Below are 21,437 nucleotides of genomic sequence, written 5' to 3'. Positions count from 1 at the left end.
CCCATCTCTAGATCATCTGATCTGCAACTACAGCATCTTAGTGTTACAATCTTTTCTCATAATTCATTCCCACAGATTTGTTATAAACATTCTCATGGGACAGTCCCTTCTCACAGATGTTCTCTTTTATATACATCCTCATAGATGTTCCGAGAGATGTATGTCAATTTATAGGTGAGTTGGTTGGGTCACTGCCAACCATTTGGAAAATCCTAATAAGGTATTTCCTGTTCTCTTCAACTGTTTACCTTCTAACTCAGACATGTTGATTTAGAAGCTGCTATCTTGGCTGTATGCCCAGACTTCCTGGAGGGGGAGAATGGGTACAGGAACGCTTGTCTTTTTAAAATGCATTTTCTACACCACTGTAGGGAGGCAAACCTATAACTCTATAAACTTATATAAAACATACATTATTTAAATGGGCTTACTACAGAATATAAATATGACATATCAGAGATGGGGCTGAGAGAGGTTAGGATTCCTAGCCCCTATAGAATCACCCATCCAAAACATCCCTCAGGTTGGAGCAAAGGTCAGACAATCTCAGTTATTCCCTCAAAGCCCCTCTCAGGTCAAATCCAGTGAATGCAGAAGCCTCAAGCACCATTGCCTTGCCTGTAGATTTTATTTTATTTATTTATTTAAACACATTTATAAATCGCTTCATATTTTAAAAATTTCTAAGCAGTGTACAGTCTAAAACACCAAGAATATATCAACTAGAAAAGCAAATAAAACAGAGAATCAGGATTTAAGCATGTAAAACAGGATTCAGTCTGTTTTAAAACCTGGGCAAGACATCTGAAGTGACTTCATGTATGGCAGAGGGAAGGGCATTCCGCAGTAGAGGAGCCACAGCAGAAAGCGGCTGATATTCTATAGGGTGCAGTGCCATGAGTAGAATTTCCACAGATGATCGAAGTGATCTTACAGGTCGATACAGAGACAGACGGTCTTTTAGTTAACTTGCTCCCGAGTGCTCCTGAATTGTTCAGGGTTTTCTGTTCTAACAACAAGACCTAGAACATGGCTCAGCAGCTGATCATCCAGTGTGGTTCCCTCAATACAGGAGTAATGTATGCACCTGCAGGTGCTCCCAACTCAACAGCCTGGCCACAGCATTCTGCACTAGCTGCAGGTTCTGGACCAATCGCAAAGGAAGCCGCATGTGCAGTGCCTTGCAGTAGTCCAGTTGTGAGGTTACCAACCTATCAATCACAGTAGCTAAGCTGTCCTGACCAGAAAAAAGTGTAGTTGGCATAACAACCTAAGCTGATAACAGGTGCTCCTTGCCACAGAGTTCACCTGAGTCTCTAGTGACAGATGAATCTAGGAGTATCCACAAACTGCACATCTGTTCCTTCAGAGAGAGTGCAACCCCATCCAGAGGTATACGTAGTCTCCTGGGTATTTACTGGTGAGGAATTCTCCTTACTGGACAGAACACCAATTTGCATCACAGCCTTCGCATCTGATCATCTACTTTTTTGACTGCAGCCAAATTAATTAGAACCACAGAAGAAAGAGTTTTATCCAGGTTGGTCTCTCTCTTCTGTCACAAGTTGTGTTTTGCCCTTTTCCAGTACATAATCTTGTGGAAATTACCCCCTTTATATCAAAGCAGAGGGAAATCCACACAGTGCTAAGGCTACTGAAATAAGCGGAAAATGGAGCAGAAAGGAATTCATGTTGTTGTCTGAGATGAGAGCGTATTCGAAAGATGACATGTTTCAGCAGAACATACAGAGAGTAAATGGGAGAATCTTGGAGATGCTGAGAACAGAGCTAATTGTGTTTGTTCCCTGATGTGATCCTGTTTCTGATGTGAACTCATAGTAGGATGTTCTTTTTCTCCCCAGGTAATAGCTAAGACACTAGAGCCATTTGTGAAATCATTGGAAAGAGCTAAGCATGAAATGAGAAAAGAGGCATTTTGTATTTAATTTCTCGGGATGCCGGCATCCATGAACTCCCTAATGGAGATGATTGTGAAGGACAAAGACAGAAAAAGTTTCCAGTGTATGTGAAAATATTCAATGACCAACTGGTAATAGATAGACATTGCAGAACCCAAACGGGAGAATCCTCATAAATGCATGGGATGTGGAAAGACCAATGGAAAATTTAAATTTAAATTACATCAAAGAATCCACATAGAACGTGGCAAGAGCTTCGTCAAAGAGAAATACAGGAGAAATCATATGAGTGCTTTGTGTGTAGAAAGGGTTCCAGTCGGCATGGCACTTTTGCATGAAAAAACCCACACGGGGAAGAAACCATATAAATGCTTGGTATGTCGAAAAAACTTTAGTCAGAGGGGACATTTTAATGCACATCAAAGAACTCACACAGGGGAGAAGCCTTATAAATGCACGGAGTGTGGAAAGAGCTTCAATTGGAGTACATGCCTCACTTTACACCAAAGAACTCACACCGGTGAGAAGCCATATAAATGTATAGAATGCGGAAAGGCGTTCAGCTCTAGTGGAGCCCTTAAAATACACCAAAGAATCCACACAGGTGACAAGCCGTATAAGTGCATGAAGTGTGGAAGGAGTTTCAGTCGGAGTACATCCCTCGCTTTACACCAAAGAACTCACACAGGTGAGAAGCCATATAAATGCACAGAATGTGGAAAGTGCTTCAGTAGGAATGATGAGCTCACTTCACACCAAAGAACCCACACGGGAGAGAAACCACATGAATGCTTGGTGTGTGGAAAAAGCTTCAGTTGGAGGGGACATCTTAAAGCACATGAAAGAACCCACACAGGGGAGAAGCCTTATAACTGCACGGACTGTGGAAAGAGTTTCAGATGTAGTGGTACCCTTGCTTTGCATCAGAGAATGCACTCGGGGGAGAAACCATATGAATGCTTAGTGTGTGAAAAGCGCTTCAGTCAGAAGGGACAGCTTAATGCACATCAAAGAACCCACACAGGGGAGAAACCTTATACATGCATGGAGTGTGGAAGGAGCTTCAGAAACAATGGGACTCTTGCTTTACATCAAAGAATCCATACAGGGGAAAAACCATATAAATGCATGGAGTGTGGAAAGAGCTTCAGACACGGTGGAACCCTTGCTTTACATCAGAGAATCCACACAGGAGAGAAACCATATACATGCAGAGAGTGTGGAAGAAACTTCAATAACTCCAGTGGTCTTACTGCTCATGAGAGAACACACATATGTGAGAAGCCATATAAATGCACAGAATGTGGGAAGTGCTTCCGTAGGAATGATGTGCTCACTTCACACCAGAGAACTCACACGGGGGAGAAACCATATAAATGCATGGTGTGTGAAAGGACCTTCAGCCAGAAAGGAAATCTTAATATACATAGAAGAACACACACGGGGGAGAAACCATACAAATGTATGGAATGCAAAAAGACCTTTCGTCAGAGTGCAGCTCTTGCTTCCCATCGGAGGATCCACACAGGGGATAAACCATATAAATGTTTGGTGTGTGGAAAGTGTTTTGGTCGGCAGGACAGCCTGACCTTACATGAAAAAACCCACACGGGGGAGAAACCATATAGATGCTTGGTGTGTCGGAAGAGCTTCAGTCAGAGGGGACATCTTAATACACATCAAAGAATCCACACAGGGGAGAAGCCTTATAAATGCATGGAGTGTAGAAAGAGTTTTAGTGACAGCAACTATCTTGTCTTGCATCAAAGAACCCACACAGGGGAGAAACCATATAAATGTTTGGAGTGTGGAAAGAGCTTCAGAGTGAGAAGCCATCTTACCTTGCATCAAAGAACCCACACAGGGGAGAAACCATATACATGTATGGAGTGTGGAAAGAGTTTCAGTGGGAGTAGTCACCTTACTTTACATCAAAGAACCCATACAGGGGAGAAACCATATAAATGCTTGTTGTGTGGAAAGAGCTTCAGCAATAGTGGAAGTCTTAGAATTCATCAAAGAATTCACACAGGGGAGAAGCCATATAAATGCAAAGAGTGTGGGAAGACCTTCAGTCAGAGCGGATCCCTTGTTTCACATCAAAGAACACACACGGGAGAAACCATATAAATTATGGATTGCGGAAAAAACTTCATCACCAGTGTGAGCCTTACTTCACATAGAACACACTGTGTGGAGAATTGATAGAACTTTGATGTTTAGTAAAGACTGCTCTCAAAGAACTTGCATTGGGGGGACATATGCATATATGGAGTGTAAAAAGAACTGGAGTGATGTTCTTTAGTTACATGAAAGAATGCACCCTCACTTTTGTGAGTGACAAGTGACAGATTTAGGGATGAAACAACATAAGGAATGGGAGTAGCAACTGGCCTCAGATCCTGCCTGCCTCAAAATCTAAGAGGAGTAGACATGGGGAATGTGCTATTGAGGGAAAGCTTATAATTGGAACAGAAGTTCCCACTGCTAAATTACAGTGCAATTGCTGCCCCTTTCTACTGGATTCAGAGGTTGCAGAGAAGATACTCACCCTATTGGGTGTTCTGTTGAGGAATTCCTCTTAAAGTGCAGAACAGCAGCATGAACATTTGTAGTATTGGTCTTGGGCATTGCAGAATTTGTATTTCACCATCTACTCTTTGGGCTACAGGCAAGTTAATTAGAACTATGGAACAGTGAGTTCACTGGTCTCTTTCTTCGAACACAAGACTTGCTGTAGTTTGTCCCCTTCTCGTTAGATAATTTTGTATAACTTTCCACCATGACATCAAGGGAGAAAAAAAATCCACATACAGCAGCGCCTACTGAAATCAAGTAGGAATGGGAGCAGAAAGGAATTGCCGTTTGTGTTCTTGTCTGAGACAGGAGCATATTCCAACGGTAACAATTTTCCATAGGGCATATAGAGAGGAAATGAAAGAACCTTTGAGATATTGGGAGAAGGAAAGCTAATTATGCTTGATTCTTGATGTCATCCTAGGTTCCTGCCTTGAACCCATTATAGGATGCCCTTTTACCTCCTCCAGGTGATAGCTAAGGCATTAGAAAGCCATTTCTGATGTCATCAGCAATTACTAACCATGAAGGGTAAAAAGAGACATTGCAAAATTGACGGAGACCAAACAAGCACAAGAGGAGCCCGACCCTATCTCTGGGTGTGGACATTCATGAACTCCTAAACACAAGAAAGCACAAAGGAAGGAGATGGGGAAAGTGTCCTGTGTATGGGAAAATATGCAAAGACAAATTGGTATTAAATGCATAGAAATGCATGGAGTGTGGAAAGAATTTCAGGCAGGGTGGAGTACTTGCTTCACATCAGAGAATCCACATGTGAGAAACCTATGAACATTTGGTATGTGCTAAGACTTCCCTCAAAGAACTTGACATCAAAGAACATAGGAAGCTGCCTTATGTTGAATCAGACCATTGGTCCATCTAGCTCAGTATTATTTACACTGACTGGCAGCAGTTCTCCAGGGTTTTCTAACTTGAGATGTTGGAGATTAAACATGGGACCTTCTGCATGCCAAGCAGATACTCTGCTGCTGAGCTCTTCCCCTATCGTTTAACTATGGAGAGTTGATAGTATGGTGTTCAATAGAGACTAACCTGTTATCCTCATTCGCCCAGTAATCTGTTCAGTGTGTATTTGTTTCTGCATGTGTTAAGAGACATTCTTGTTCTTATTTGTGTTTTGATTGTTTTATGTTTTGTATTTGTGTTGCAAAATAAATAAACAATATATTAAACAAAGGCGATCCATTGATATGTTCATTCTAAGACTAAAGCTTCTGGGAGAAACCAGGATTGATTAAGATTGTGATTTTATAGGGCCGACTAAAACTCTTTCCATGCACCAAACATACATCTATTGCCTGGAATGAATTTCTTCTGTTTCAGAAAAAGAGGTGGTCTATGTTGAGAAGGTAGTGGAGCAGGTTTTCTTCCAGGGCTCTTCTAACGTGCACCTTTATTTATTTATTAAATTTATACCTCACTCTTCCTCCCAGAAGGAGGAACCCTATACTCCACCCCCATCAAGGCCCACCAGTATATTTCTTTGATCCCGAAGCACACCAGCTTGAGTTTTGTGGGAAGGATATGCTTTTTGCATTTAAATTTAGCTTCTCCCCCAAATCATTTTTGGAGTAAACTTCTCTGTACTCTTCCCAGGGCCAACCCAGCAGAGGATAATCTTTCTGTGTTCTTTTCTTTACCCTTTTTGATTTTTCTTAGTCTCTGTGCACTCTTATTTTTGTTCTAGAGTGCTTTGATTGGAGGCAGCAGAGTTCACAATACCCTGTTTGGTAGACACGGGCCTTTTGGATATTTTTCAATTACATGGTTGCTATTAACCTTTGGGAAGAAGGGGAGAGTAGTTTGGCTTCCAGTGAGTGGTTTTAAGGACTGAGCTGCTCCTGTTCCTTAATATTGTTACTGTTCATTTATAAAAAGTTGTAATTTATGAATAATAAACTAAGGAGTGGGACATGAAATTGTATCTTTTAAAAAAGTATCCTTTTCTTTCTCATTATTCCCCAAAGCCACTAAGTTTATTCCTATACTGGGGAAACATGTACTGTATAGATTTAAGCATATCTTCTCAATTTTCTCTATAGTTTTCTGATCTTTGATTTATTCCGTTATAATATAGTATAATATATTCACTGCTTTTGCTGCTATGTTAGTTGGACAAGGGAGAATATTAAAAGATATATGGTACTGAAAGCATATAATTTGTCGCCTATAAAAACGTAAGGAGAGCCTGTTGGATCAGGCCAGTGGTCCATCTAGTCCAGCATACTGTTCTCACAGTGGCCACCAGTTGCCCATGGGAAGCCCACAAGCAGAACCTGAGCACAAAGAGCACTCTCGCATCCTTCAGTTTCCAGCAACTGGTATTCAGAAGCATGCTTCCCCCACCAATGGAGGCAGAGCATAGCCATCGTGGTCAGTAGATTTGTCTAATCCTATTTTAAAGCCATCCAAGTTAGCAGCCATCACTCCCTCCTGTGGGAGCAAATTCCATAGTTTAAGTATGTGCTACGTGAAGAAGCACTGTCTGTCCCGAATCGTCCAACATTCACCTTCCTTGAATGACCACGAATTCAAGTGTTACGAGAGGGAGAAAAGCTTTTCTCTACGCACTGTCTCCCTGCCATGCATAATTTTATGCATTTCTATGATGTCACCACTGACTCGCCTTTTCTCTGAACTAAAAAGCCTCAAATGCTGCAGCCTTTCCTCACACGGGAGTCGCCCCATCCCCTTGATCATTCTGGATGCCTTTTTCGGAACCTTTGCCAACTCTACAGTATCCTTCCTGAGGTGATACGACCAGAACTGTACACAGTATTCCAAATGCGGCTGCACCATAGATTTATATAACAGCATTCTGATATCAGCAGTTTTATTTTCAATAGCTTTCCTTAGCATGGAATTTGCCTTTTTCAAATCTGCTGCATACTGTGTCAACATGTTCATTGCGCTATCCACTACAACCCCAAAGTCTCATTCCTGGTCAGTCACCGCCAGTTCAAACCCCATGGACATATATGTGAACTTTAGATTTTTTGCTCCAATATGCGTAACTTTACACTTCCTTGCATTGAATTGCATTTGCCATTTTACCATTCAGTAAAGTGGTACCTCAGTTTGCAAGAGGTCGTTTTGGAACTCTCCACAATCCCTTTTTGTTTGAACCACCCTGAACAATTCAGTATCATAAGCAAACTTGGCCACCTCACTGTAATTTCCAGGATCCCCCCCCTTTTTAAAGATTGGTCACTTTCTGTTCCTCAGGTATGGAGAGATGTGAGGGACAAGTTACATATTTTTGTTAGAAGGTCAGCAATCTCACATTTGAGTTCTTTGAGAATTCTCTGGTGGATGCCATCCGGACCCCTGCAATTTGTCAGTTTTTATTTTGTCTATTAAGCCTAGAACTTCATCTCTCATCACTATTATTTGTCTCAGTTCTTCACCTTTCCTGCAATAGTTCAGGCACAGGGATCTGCCCCATATCCTCCACTGTGAAGACACATGCAGAAAATTCATTTAGCTCCTCTGCAATCTGCTCATCCTGCTTAGCTCATCTTTGGCTCCCTTGTCACCCAAGGGTCCAGCCACCTTCCTAGACGGTCTCCTGCTTTAGATGTATTTAAAGAATTCATTGTTGTTGGTTTTTATGTTTTTAGCAATGTGCTCCTTGAATTCCTTTTTAGCATTCTTACTGCCGTCTTGCATTTTTTTTTGCAAGAGTTTGTGTTCCTTTTTATTTTCATTCGGATAACAAATTTTTGAAGGAAGCCTTCTTGCTGCTAATAGCTTCTTTGACCCCTCTGGTTGGTTCCATGACCATCTGTTCTAGGGCACAGTCATTTAAGTTATCTAGGAATTTTACTTCTTTGATATGACTGGAATATATATATATATATATATAGCCAGTCTATGACAGGGTAGTTGAAGTCACCTGTTACTACATTTCCTAGTTTGGATGCTTCCTCAATTTCATTTTTCATCTCAAGATCTCCCTCACCATTTTTGGTCAGGAGGAAGATAGAATGTCCCCAGTATTGAATTACTCTTGGGCCTGATATCGCCACCCCAAAGGTTCTGTGCAGGAGTCTGCCTCCTGGGGGTTTCCAGCTTGCTGGATTCAATGCCCTCTTTCACATATAGAGCAACACCACCTTCAATAAGCCCTTCCCTGTCCTTCAGTATCGTTCAATATCGTTTATATCCAGGGAGAACCGTGTCCCACTGTTTTTCTCCATTCCATCATGTTTCTGTTATGCTGACTATATCAGTGCTGTCCTCTTAAGACCAAGCACTCCAGTTCTCCCATCTTGGCTTGGAGTCTTCTAACATCAGTGTATAAACATTCGTGTAAAGTGACTCTCGCCTTAACTCTCTGGTACTGTGGCACTTTTGCCCCTCCGGGTTGCTATCCTCTCTCCGTGCACTCACAGTGTCCAGTTCTAGGCCTACCCCGTTTTTTGGACTTTATCAGAGGGGAGATTTGTTCTGAACCAGACGCTCCTCAGCTCCTCTCGGCTTTCCTCCCCTCAATCAGTTGAAAAGCTGCTCTGCGCCTTTTTGAGTGCCAGGAGTCTAGTTCCATCGTAACTCAACTGGAGCCCATCCCTTTGGTACAGCTTGTCCCAAAATGTTCCCCAGTGCCTAACAAATCCAAACCCCTCCTCCCGACATCATCGTCTGATCAATGCATTGAGACTACAGAGCTGGGCCTGACTAGCTGGGCCTGCGTGTAGAACAGGCAGCATTTCAGAAAAAGCTACCTTGGAGGTCCTGGCTCTCAGCATCCCACCTAGCAACCTAACGTTTGCCCCCAGGAGCTCACAACTGCATTTCCCCATGTAATTGGTGCCTCCATGCACTACGGCCACTGACTCCTCCCCAGCACTATTTACCAATCAACGGGTGACATCTGTGACCTTTGTGCCAGGCAGGTGGGCACATCACACTGTGGTCTGCATGCCCATCAAACTGCCCATTAACTATATTACTAATTATATTACTAATTATATTTATAGTTATATTTATAATTATAGATGTGAAAGTTGGACAGTGAAAAAAGCGAATAAGAGAAAAATTATTATTATTATTATTATTATTATTTATTAAATTTTTATACCGCCCGACTAGCATTAGCTCTCTGGGCGGTGAACAACAAAGTACAATAAAATCATACAATACACTACAGCAAAAACATATAAAAATACGTAAAAGATCTAAAATCAATTACAACAAATTTTTAAAACTGAGTTAAATTGAATTAAAATGCCTCGGAAAATAGGAAGGTTTTAATTTGGCGCCGAAAAGATGGCAATGTCGGCGCCAAGCGCACCTCCTCAGGGAGACTATTCCATAGTTCGGGGGCCACCACTGAGAAGGCCCTAGTTCTTGTTACCACCCTCCGGGCTTCTCTATGAGTCGGAGCCCGGAGGAGGCCCTTCGTTGTAGAGCGTAGTGTGCGGGCAGATTCATATCGGGAGAGGCGTTCCAGCAGGTATTGTGGTCCCACGCCGTGCAAGGCTTTATAGGTTAATACCAGCACTTTGAATTTAGCCCGGAAGCGTACTGGTAGCCAGTGCAAGCGGGCCAGAGCAGGTGTTGTATGTTCGGATCGCTTGGTCCTTGTTAACAATCTGGCAGCCGCATTTTGCACTAGCTGCAGCTTCCGAACTGTCTTCAAAGGCAGCCCAACGTAGAGCGCATTGCAGTAATCCAATCGTGAGGTTACTAGAGCATGAACAACTGATGTGAGGTCCTCCCTGCTCAGATAGGGACGTAGCTGGGCTACCAGCCGAAGCTGGTAGAACGCATTCCGTGCCACCGAGGCTACTTGAGCCTGAAGTGACAAGGAAGAGTCTAAAAGGACTCCCAAACTACAAACCCGCTCCTTTAGGGGGAGTGTAACCACATCCAGGACAGGGTGTATATCCACCATCTGATCAGGGAAACCGCGCACCAGCAGCATCTCAGTCTTGTCTGGATTGAGCCTCAATTTGTTAGCTCTCCAGTCCATTATCGCGGCCAGGCAATGGTTCAGCACATTGACAGCCTCACCTGAAGAAGATGAAAAGGAGAAGTAGAGCTGCGTGTCATCAGCATACTGATGGCAGCGCACTCCAAAACTCCTGATGACCGCACCCAACGGCTTCATGTAGATGTTAAAAAGCATGGGAGACAAAACTGACCCCTGCGGAACTCCACATTGGAGAGCCCACGGTGTCGAGCAATGTTCCCCAAGCACTACCTACTGGAGACGATCTGCCAAGTAGGAGCGGAACCACTGACGAACAGTACCTCCAACTCCCAACTCCGCGAGCCTCTCCAGAAGGATACCATGGTCGATGGTATCAAAAGCCGCTGAGAGATCAAGGAGAATCAACAGAGTCACACTCCCTCTGTCCCTCTCCCGACACAGGTCATCATACAGGGCGACCAAGGCTGTCTCGGTGCCGAAACCAGGCCTAAAACCCGATTGAAATGGATCTAGATAATCGGTTTCATCCAATAGCGCCTGGAGCTGGCCGGCAACCACTCGTTCCAGGATCTTGCCCAGGAATGGAACATTCACTACTGGTCTGTAGCTGTTGAAATTTTCTGGGTCCAAGGAAGGTTTTTTCAGAAGTGGTCTCACTGCCGCCTCTTTCAGACAGCCCGGGACCACTCCCTCTCGTAAATGTGTTGGAGGAGAGTGTTGCGCATACCATGGACTGCGAAAAAGACAAATAATTGGGAGTTAGAACAAATTAAACCAGAACTGTCACTAGAAGCTAAAATGATGAAACTGAGGTTATCATACTTTGGACACATCATGAGAAGACAGGAATCACTAGAAAAGACAATAATGCTGGGGAAAACAGCAGGGAGTAGAAAAAGAGGAAGGCCAAACAAGAGATGGATTGATTCTATGAAGGAAGCCGCAACCCTGAACTTACAAGATCTGAACAGGGTGGTTTATAACATGCTATTGGATGTCGCTGATTCATAGGGTCGCCATAAGTCATGATCAACTTGAAGGCATATAACAATGACAATGATCAGATCACCCACTACGCGGATCCCTCCACCCCCTGGAGATGTATCCTCGTATCAGAAGATATCTGCTCGTTCCCCCAAGGAAGGGGTTCCTTCTAGGATTGTTTCCTTCTTCCTTGGATAGATGGCCTCCTTCCCCAAGACCCTCATTCTCCCCGATAGCAGGAGAGCATTCATCCTGGGGCACAGCTATAATGTTCCCAATGATCTCTTGTACTTTAATGAATGCATTTTGATGTTTAGTTCATTTATTCATCTTTTGTTTTACTGTTCATTTATGATGTAGGCTTTATTGTTGTTCTTTTATTGTTTGCTTTATATGCTACCTTCACTATTTTTTATGAATAAAATATTCACAAACTCCAATTTTGTTTATTTTTTCAATAAAATGACTTTTTTATGTGGTTATGACTTTTTGGTCACTCTCCACATCTCACTGAAGCAAGATAATATAAAGTGAATAAAAAACCTGTTTTTCATACTTGAAAGTGTCATGTAAGGAAGTGTGAATCTCTCTCCCCCTTCAGCTAGAAGTCCTTGATTTCACCACAAAGGGCATCTGCAGCTCTAGAGCAGGAGCTGGGCCAGTGGCTCACAGTGCAGAATATTACGTCTTCTGCACTAACACTGGTTCTTATTGGCTCTTGCAAAATTCACTGGATCATTTATTTTTATTTTAAAATATTTTTATGCAACTTTCTCGGCATAGTTTGTCCAAAGTGGCTTACAACACCAAAGCTGTATGTATAAACAAAATTACTAAAACAAAAAATTGAAACCGTTTCATAAAAATAAAAACATTTGGAATTGCAACAGAATAGTAACGCTCTAACCTTCACTTCAAGTCAGATGGGCTTGGGCAAGAAGGGTAGTTGAAATTGTCTGTAAGGCCTTAAACTGTGTGAAGTGTAGCCAGAGCCACAGACGGGGGTGTAGTTGGACCTCTTACTTTTTTGGGAGTAGAGTCCCAGGAAGGTCCCAATATCTTCAGCATCCTTTCCTGCTGGCTGGAGCCAATCAGAATGAAAGGAGGTGAGTCAGCCAGTGAGAAGACTTATCAGGAGCTAACACCCACTCCTTTCATCCTGATTGGCTCCTAGGGGTGTCTGTTGTGGGGTGCACAGGGGAAGGACTGATAAGTGTGCAGATGATGATGGAGAGTGGAGAACTTGGGCAGAAGGGGAGAGACTCTGTCTCATTCTCTGCTGCACAGCCTCCAGTTTTTTTTTAAAAAAAGGATCTTATTCTCAACTCATCAACTAATGTTAGCATTTTGGAAGAAGCAAAGACTACCAGTGTTGAAACACTTATCCTTCAACATCAACTTTGCTGGACCGGCCATGTTGTTCAAATGCCTGATCACCATCTTCTAAAGCAGCTACTTTCAATTTAAGGATGGAAAACGGAATATCAGTGGACTGCAAAAGAGGTTTAAAGATGCTCTTAAAGCTAATCTACAAAAATATAACATGAGCATTGAGACCTGGGAAGCTTTGGCCCATGAGTGTCCTAACTGGAGGTCGGCTATTATCAGAGGTGCTATGGACTTTGAAGAAGCATGAGCACAGGGCAAAAGGGACAAACGAGCTAAGTGGAAGGCACGTCAAGCAAATCCTCATTGCGACTGTCTTCCATCTGGAAACCGATGTCCTCACTGTGAGAGGCTGTATGGATCTAGGATTGGCCTCCACAGTCACTTACGGATCCACCGTTAAAGACCTTACCTTGGAAGATAATCTTACTTGGCCACGAGTGATCACCAATGAATGAATGACATTTGCCCATGTACGTGCATGAAAAATAGTAGACCTAGCTGAAAGACAACACAGGGATATCTGCATTGATTGTTGCAATGCATCACAAGGGAAAGTAGTCCAAACAAATTAAGAGACTGGAAGTTCATTTTATTGTATAATCTTAAAGGGGTGTGGCTGTAAAGGAGGCATGGCTGTGAGGAGGTGTGGTGTGACTATCATCAAGGGCCACTGCACTTCTGAGTTTGCCACTACACTACTGGCCACAGGCAATAACAGGGAAATAAGTCTCCACATGCATTTTTAAGCATGACCTACAATTTCTTTAGCCTCAATCTTTTCCCCAGGAGTTTTGAAGGGAACAGTTTATTTAGATCTCTTTCCATCTGGTTTCTGAAATAGCCTTGGTTTTCCCTTTTTCTACTCCCCTCTGTTTTTCCCAGCATTATTATATTTTCTAGTGAATCATGTCTTCTCATGATGTGTCCAAAGTATGATAACCTCATTTCATCATTTTGGCTTCTAGTAACAGTTCTGGTTTAATTTGTTCTAACACCCAATTATTTGTGTTTTTCACAGTCCATGCCATGTGCAAAACTCTCTTCCAACAACACATTTCAAATGAGTTGACTTTTCTCTTATCCGCTTTTTTCACTATCCAACTTTCACATCCATACGTAGAGATCGGGAACACCATGGTCTGAATGATCCTGACTTTAGTGTTCAGTGATACATCTTTGCATTTGAGGATCTTTTCTAGTTCTCTCATAGCTGCCCTCCCAGTCCTAGCCTTCTTCTGATTTCTTGGCTATTGTCTCCATTTTGGTTAATGACTGTGCCGAGGTATTGATAATCCTTGACAAGTGCAATGTACTCATTGTCAACTGTAAAGTTACATAAATCTTCTGTTGTCATTATTTTAGTCTTCTTGAGGTTCAGCAGTAGTCCTGCTTTTGTGCTTTCCTCTTTAACTTTCATCAGCATTCTTTTTAAATCGTTACTGGTTTCTGCTAGTAGTATGGTATTGTCTGCATATTTTAAATTATTGATATTTCTCCCTCCAATTTTCACACCTCCTTCATCTTGGTCCAATCCTGCTTTCCGTATGATATGTTCTGCATATAGATTAAACAAATAGGGTGATAAAATACACCCCTGTCTTACACCCTTTGCAATTGGGAACCAATCAGTTTCTCCATATTCTGTCCTTACAGGAAGGAAGCCACAGACCTGAACTTACAAGATCTGATCAGGGTGGTTCATGACAGATGCTTTTGGAGGTCACTGAAGGGGAGGGGGAGAAGGCCCCTGGGATCACCCCAGGGAAGGGAAGTGGTAGAAGATACTGTAAGGTCTGGGCAAAGTCAGCGCAGTGCTTCATATCCGCTGCAGAGCGAGAGGCTGTTCTCTTATTATTTATAACAGCCGGCGAGTTCTTGATGCAGATCGGCACGCGCCAGCGCTTGGGCAGCAAGCTCTGTCTGTGCTATTGTCACCGACGGCATAATTTAGACCCAGGTCCAAGCGGTGGGAGAAGACGCATTACTGGTTCTGCAGCAAGCCCTGCTCTATGTTTAGGGCTGCAGCCTCTCCAGCGACTTTATCTTTCAGGCTGTGCCAGATGCAAACATGATCGACCTGAGCATGTGGTCATCAGTGGACTCCTGCACATTTCCACTTGGGTAGGGGGTTTCTGCGTGCGCTCCACAGAATGTGATGACAAGGCGCTGCCTCCCCCCCTTTCAAGCTCAACCCACGAGAGTTTGGACTGAGCGGGTCTACCTTGCACGTGTGAGGGTTCGGACTCAGGCACTCCCTCTCTCTGTGTTAGACCTTTGCTGTTCCTTCAGAGTGCTTGAAGAGAGTGAAAGTTACCCGGTGCCCTCTTCCCCGCTGAGCGCAATGAGGTGAACAAGAACAATGGGCTGTTCTATCTTCCCTGCTCAAATGTCAAGATGTATCACTGAACACCAAAGTCAGGATCATTCAGACCATGGTATTCCTGATCTCTATGTATGGATGTGAAAGTTGGACAGTGAAAAAGGCGGATAAGAGAAAAATCAACTCATTTGAAATGTGGTGCTGGAGGAGAGCTTTGTGCATACCATGAACTGCAAAAAAGACAAATGATTGGGTGTTAGAACAAACTAAACCAGAACTGTCACTAGAGGGTAAAATGATGAAACTGAGGTTATCATACTTTGGACACATCATGAGAAGACAGGAATCACTGGAAAAGACAATAATGCTGAGGAAAACAGCAGGGAGTAGAAAAAGAGGAAGGCCAAACAAGAGATGGATTGATTCCATGAAGGAAGCCGCAACCCTGAACTTACAAGATCTGAACAGGGTGGTTTATAACATGCTATTGGATGTTGCTGATTCATAGGGTCGCCATAACATCAAAGGACCCACACAGGTGAGAAGCCATATAAATGCATAGTGTGTGGAAAGAGCTTCAGTGACAATGGACAACTAACTAAACATCAAAGAAGTGTGGAAAGAGCTTCACTGTCAGTGGAAATCTAACTAAACATCAAAGGACCCACACAGGTGAGAAGCCCTATCAATGTATGGAATGTGGAAAGAGCTTCATTGCCCGTCAAAGTTTAACTAAACATCTAAGAACCCACACAGGTGAGAAGCCATAAAAATGTATGGAATGTGGAAAGTGCTACAGTGACAGTGGACAAATAACTAATCATCAAAGAACCTATACAGGGGAGAAACCATATAAATGCATAGAGTGTGGAAAGAACTTCAGTCAGAATGGAGCCCTTGCTATACATAAAAGAGTCCACACGGGTGAGAAACCATATAAATGCATGGAATGTGGAAAGAGCTTCAGTCAGAGTGGAAATCTTAATAAATATAAAAAAAAGAACAAGGGAGAAACCATATAAATGTATGGAGTGTGGAAAGAACTTCAGTCACAGTGTACATCTCAATTCACATCTAAGAACCCACACGGGTGAGAAACCATATAAATGTATGTGATGTAGAAAGAACTTCAGTCAAAGTGGAAGTCTAACTAAACATCAAAGAACCCACACAGGTGAGAAGCCATATCAATGTATGGAATATGGAAAGAGCTTCGGGGACACTGGAAGTCTAACTAAACATCAAAGGACCCACACAGGTGAGAAGCCATATAAATGCATAGAGTGTGGAAAGAGCTTCAGTGACAATGGACAACTAACTAAACATCAAAGAACTCATACAGGTGCGAAGCCACATAAATGTATGGAATGTGGAAAGAGCTTCAGTGACAGTGGACAACTAACTAAACATGAAAGAGTCCATACAGGTTAGAAGCCATATAAACGCATGGTGTGTGGAAAAAGTTTCAGCTGGAATAGAACTGTTTATACACATCAAAGAACCCATACAGGGGAGAAGCCATATAAATGCACGGAGTGCGGAAAACGTTTCACTGTCAGTGGAAATCTAACTAAACATCAATGGACCCATTCAGGGGAGAAGCCATATAAATGCATGGAGTGTGGAAAGAGCTTCACTGTCAGTGGAAATCTAACTAAACATCAAACAACCCACGCAGGTGAGAAGCCATATAAATGAATGGAACGTGGAAAGGGTTTCAGCAGTGGAAGAACTCTTAATACACATCTAAGAACTCATATAGGTGAGAAGCCATATAAATGCATAGTGTGTGGCAAGAGCTTCAGTCGGGGTGGACATTTTAATACACATCTAAGAACCCACACGGCGTAGAGCCATGAAACCCAAATATGTAAAAAGAATGGAGGTCTTCCCAATCCAGTTCCCATCAGCGACATCCACCAGGGTAGAAAGAGTTACCATGGACCATCTAGGGCTTCATACTAAACATCTCTTGCGTTGCAGTAAAGCTAAAACAACATCAGTTGGCCTTCAGACTCCTCCCAGGTAAAATCCGGACCAGCTCTGTTGTTTGCAGAAGCCTCACACTCCATTGACTTGCAGGCAGATGGGTCAGTCTCTTCAAAAAAGGAAGATTAATTTTGTATGCCAAGGTGGACCCAAGCTAGATATCCCACGGGCTTCTCTCCTTGCTGCTCCATTTTGGTTTTTTTGGGGTGGGTGGGACAAGTGCTGTACAAGTACAAGTACTTTATAATAAAACTTGAATTTATCTCGATTTCTATGGACAGTCCTTGCTTCAAACAAGTGGTGTGCCTGGAAAAGGCTGGGGGCAAGAGGAAGGAGAGCTAGAGCAATGGGGGAGGGAAGCCCACAAGATTACCACAGAGAAGGGGAAGAAGGAAGTGTAAGTATTGTCTGAAAGTCACCATAGTGCTTCCTATTCACTGTGTAGGATAGCCATTGTCAGTTTGGTGCCTGCCAGTATTGTGCTGGCTGGGGCTAATGGGATGTGTCCACAAAAAGATCTCGAGACCACCAAATTAGTGAAGGATGGTACACAGCAATGGCGTTGAGTTAGTCTACTCCAGATTAACATATGCACATACCAATCCTCAGGATTATACTTCAGAGGTAACAAGTTTCAACCAGCATAACAGCCTTATTTTACATGGAAAAAAACCACAGCTCCTGTTGACTAGGGCCCTAATCCTGCTTCTAAGCAGGTAGGAAGCGCTCGGTGCCGTGGAGTGGTCCCTGGAGGTCCTTCACAGTGTATTTCTGGAAGCACATGCAATTATTTGGGGCGTTTCCAAATGTGCAGCTGTAGTTGCAGAGATGTTTTCAATCCTATGTTTATATTTCTTTTTCAAATAGGGATAAACACCTCTGAAGTTGGGAAACAATCCAGTACATGAGCTGTGCTTCTGTAGATATGAGTGTCTTGTAAGAGTCAGGGTGAGGTTTTGCCTCTGCGTTGGGCTTTTGTTCACTAAATTTTGGCATAGGTGGCCGGAGAGGGAAGGGAAAGCCCGAAGTGCAGCTGCCTGCCACAAATGATATGTACATAGATAGAGGGAAATAAGTTTCCATAACCATCCTTAAAAGCATGATCTACAATTGGCTTAGCCTTAGTGTTTTCCTAGATGGCTCCTGTCATGACCAAAGCAGTTCAGTTCATAAAGAATCAGAAGGCAGAAACAGACCACAAGTGAAAGAGGACTGTATCTGTAGGCGAAAACAAGCTTTTGAGTCTGGAATTCCTGGGTACCTCTCAAAAAAAGGGTGAGACAATTCAACAGGTTAACCTCTTCTAATGCCATAATTCACCACTTTCATGCTAGAGTCTGGCTTGAAGGGACTTTGTTAAAGATTCACCACTCTCACATCTGCAAGAAAGCATGCTCCTACTATTTTGGGAATCAGTTTCATCCATTTTAGAAAAAGAGAGGTTTATATTGGGAAGGTAACAGAGCAGGTTGTGTACCTGATCTTTCTGTTTTCCAACTTCTAGCTTATATTACTATTTCTCTCACACACACCACCTTCAGACATTACTAACTCCTAGCAGCTTCCTTTCTGGAACCTAAAAGCATGCCAGTTTGGTTTTCTTTCGACATAGAGCAGTTCTGTGCCTTTTGCATTTAAATTTAGCTTTTAACTCATTTTAGGGGCTAACTATTCTACTTTTACCAAGAGGAGGCCTGTCCTCCCAGGGCAAGCTTGGCAGAGGCTAATCTTGCTAGGTTCTTTTATTTTCTTGTTTCCTCTTAGTCTCCGTGGACTCTCACTGTTCTGGAATCCTACAACTGGAGCCAGCAGACCTCGCCATAGCCAATTTGGTAGGCCTGGACCTTTGGCATATAGTGCAGATTACATGGTGGTGGTTAACCTTTGGGAAGAAGGGGAGTGTGGTTTGGGTTCCAGTGACAGGATGACCTCCCATGTTTTTAAGGTTTGTGTTTCTCCCTTTAGAAAATTATTTAGAAACCATGATAAACCACTACTTCTCTGCTTTTGCTCTTAAGGTAGCTGGACTGGAGGGAGGGTATCAGAACATGCTGCATTTGTCACCTATGATTTATTCTTGTCCTTAGTCCAATTAGGGTAATTGGTCTTTTATTCATCCTTGCCCTTGTGGTAGCCATATTGTAATTGCTTCATTGATTATGCATGAATCCTATATATTGCTTGTTCTTATATAATAAGTTCACTACCATTTTTTGTAGAAATTTTCACGGTTATTTCAATAAAACAACTTTTTGTGTGATTTTAATTGTTTGGTTATTTTCTGAGATAACTCAAAAGATTTCCCAAATTAAATTGCAGTCAAACATTTGCTCTAGACATACTCTGGGGAATGGACTGCGGTGGAGGGGGGTGAGGCTGGGCCTTTCAGCCTCTTTCAACAGCAGTTGAATGGTTTGGAGAGAGAGAGAGAGACTGCTTCTGCCATTGACTAGGGTCTCGGGGTGTGTGTGTCTTAGACCCCTTACTTTCTTGGGTGCCAGGTCCCAGCAGGGTCCCTATGTCTCCAGCATCTTACAAGCCAATTGGCATGAAAGGGGAGTGTGTTAGCCATTGAGAACAGTCTTCTAACATGCTTTCTTGTTTTTTCCTGCTGATTGGAGCCAATCAGAGGGAAAGGAGGTCAGTCAGACACCAAGAAGACTCTTTTCAGTAGCTAACACTGCCCTTTCATGGTGTGGGCTCCTAGGGATGTCTGTTGCTGTGGGAGAAGGCATTAACAAGGATCTCATTCTCAACCTAGCAGCAAAAAAGGGGAGAGGGGGTGTGGCTGTGACTAACATGAAGGGGCCCTGTACAGTACAGTACTTCTGAATTTGCCATTACCGTATTGGAGGCAATAAAGTTTCAAAGAGGGGAAGTTGATAGTGAAGGTGCTTCCTTTTGTCTCTGGAAGAGGAATAAGCCAGGTTGGGGGGGGGGGCGGATGCCTGCAGAGAAGAGAGGAAAAGCCCAAAGGTGCAACAGTGGAGGGGACGCGGGGGAAGCTTTTTGGGTGAAGGGGGAGAGGATACGGGGCGTGCGTGAGGCGGGTGAGTCAGAGAGCGCCTCCGTCGGGCTCCCCTCTCGGAATCCGAGGCAGGAAGTGATCTGCCCCGACCAACTGAATGGTTTCCATCGGAGGCTCCTGGTTGAAGTTCACACTGACAATCCATTCAGTCGCCATGAGATTTCCCCGCGGGTGAGGGGAGGGGTCCGGGAAGCAGCTGTGCTTGGGGGGGGGAGTGAAGAGAGGGGGAAGGCGCTTCTCCTGCCCCTCTTCCCTTGCCCAAGGAGTCTGGGTAGACATTCTAGGAGGGCTTCAAAGAGGATCCTGCAATTGACCCCCCCCCCCCAGAAAAAGGTTGCCAGCCACAAAGTGGACCGCAAACGGACATTGCGCTGGCGGGACATGGGGGGGGTGCCCTGATGCACAGGAAAGGGCGTGGGGGGGAGGGATGGTTGTGCGGCTTTTCTGGGCCAGACCCGAGGTGAGCCGTCCCTGAAATTCTTCGGCCTGGATTTGTGCCTGTGTGTGAGTGAGTGCGAGAGGGAAGGGGTTGAACTGACCAGGATCTTCTTTTTCTCCAAAGCTTCAAGGCAAAGTTGGGGTAAACAGACGCTCCTCTTGCTGCTCCTCCAGGGGAAAAGGCTTCTTGTTTCTAGAACAAGAGTTTGGCAGGACTCTCCACTGTGGAAGGGAATGATACACGTTTATGGAAAAGGCGCCGAAGAGATGGTGCCCCCTTTTTAGGACTGGCCGCTGGCTGAGGCTGTGGGGGTCTTCTCTGCTGCTTCTAGCCTTGCTCCTTCCCTGCCTCACAACTAAGCGTAGAAAATCCAGGGCTGGAAATCCTTGCGGAGTTAGAGAGGGTTCATAGCAGGGGTGTAGTCGTCCACAGTCTTGGAGGGGGGTCTTAGACCCCTTACTTATTTAAGAGCAGGGTCCCAGCAGGGTCATTAAGTCTCCATGAGCCAATCAGCAGAAAAAGGGAGTGTGTTGGCCACTGAGAAGAGGCTTCTAACATGCTTCCTTGTCCTTACCTGCTGGCTGAAGACAATCAGCGAAAGGAGGTGAATCAGCCACTGAGAAGGCTCTTCTCTGTAGCCATCACACTCCCCTTTCCTGCTCATAGAAGGCTGTACAGGCGGCCCTGCTTTATGGTGCTTCGCCTTTTGACTTTCAATTAGGGAAAGTCCCCGCTTTAAGGCGCTTGTTCCGCTTTTACGGCGGTTTTTGCTTGTCACGCACCATTTTTGCCTCATTTTTGCGCAACGCGCACCATTATCTTCAATGGGTTCA

At 43.7% G+C, this 21,437-nt stretch overlaps 2 protein-coding genes and 1 pseudogene across 4 annotated transcripts in view; all 3 read left to right on the top strand.

Moving 5' to 3' along the window:
• Positions 1–6,301, top strand: part of LOC133381174 (zinc finger protein 624-like) — a 58,085-nt gene extending 51,784 nt beyond the window's left edge. For all 3 annotated transcript variants that reach the window (XM_061619860.1, XM_061619862.1, XM_061619861.1), the window contains exon 3: positions 1,863–6,301. In XM_061619860.1, coding sequence (XP_061475844.1) covers positions 2,100–4,049 — 1,950 coding nt within the window. In that variant the 5' untranslated portion in view covers positions 1,863–2,099 and the 3' untranslated portion in view covers positions 4,050–6,301. The remainder of the gene's footprint in view (positions 1–1,862) is intronic.
• A 9,382-nt stretch (positions 6,302–15,683) lies between these two features.
• LOC133381188 (zinc finger protein 664-like) lies at positions 15,684–16,579 on the top strand (annotated as a pseudogene).
• On the top strand, positions 16,331–17,041 carry LOC133381189 (zinc finger protein 41 homolog). The gene has a single exon (XM_061619892.1). It carries the CDS (start codon positions 16,595–16,597, stop codon positions 16,844–16,846), a length of 252 nt encoding a protein of 83 aa, XP_061475876.1. The 5' UTR covers positions 16,331–16,594; the 3' UTR covers positions 16,847–17,041.
• The last annotated feature ends 4,396 nt before the right edge of the window (positions 17,042–21,437 follow it).

Source organism: Rhineura floridana, chromosome 3, assembly GCF_030035675.1.
Source record: "Rhineura floridana isolate rRhiFlo1 chromosome 3, rRhiFlo1.hap2, whole genome shotgun sequence".
Taxonomy (NCBI): domain Eukaryota; kingdom Metazoa; phylum Chordata; class Lepidosauria; order Squamata; family Rhineuridae; genus Rhineura; species Rhineura floridana.
Note: the sequence above shows the minus strand (reverse complement) of the source record. Positions and strands in the feature narration are given on the sequence as shown.

Bases quoted from the DNA above. Each gene is read 5' to 3' on its own strand.
- LOC133381189 (XM_061619892.1), top strand. From the start codon at position 16,595: ATGGTGTGTGGAAAAAGTTTCAGCTGGAATAGAACTGTTTATACACAT.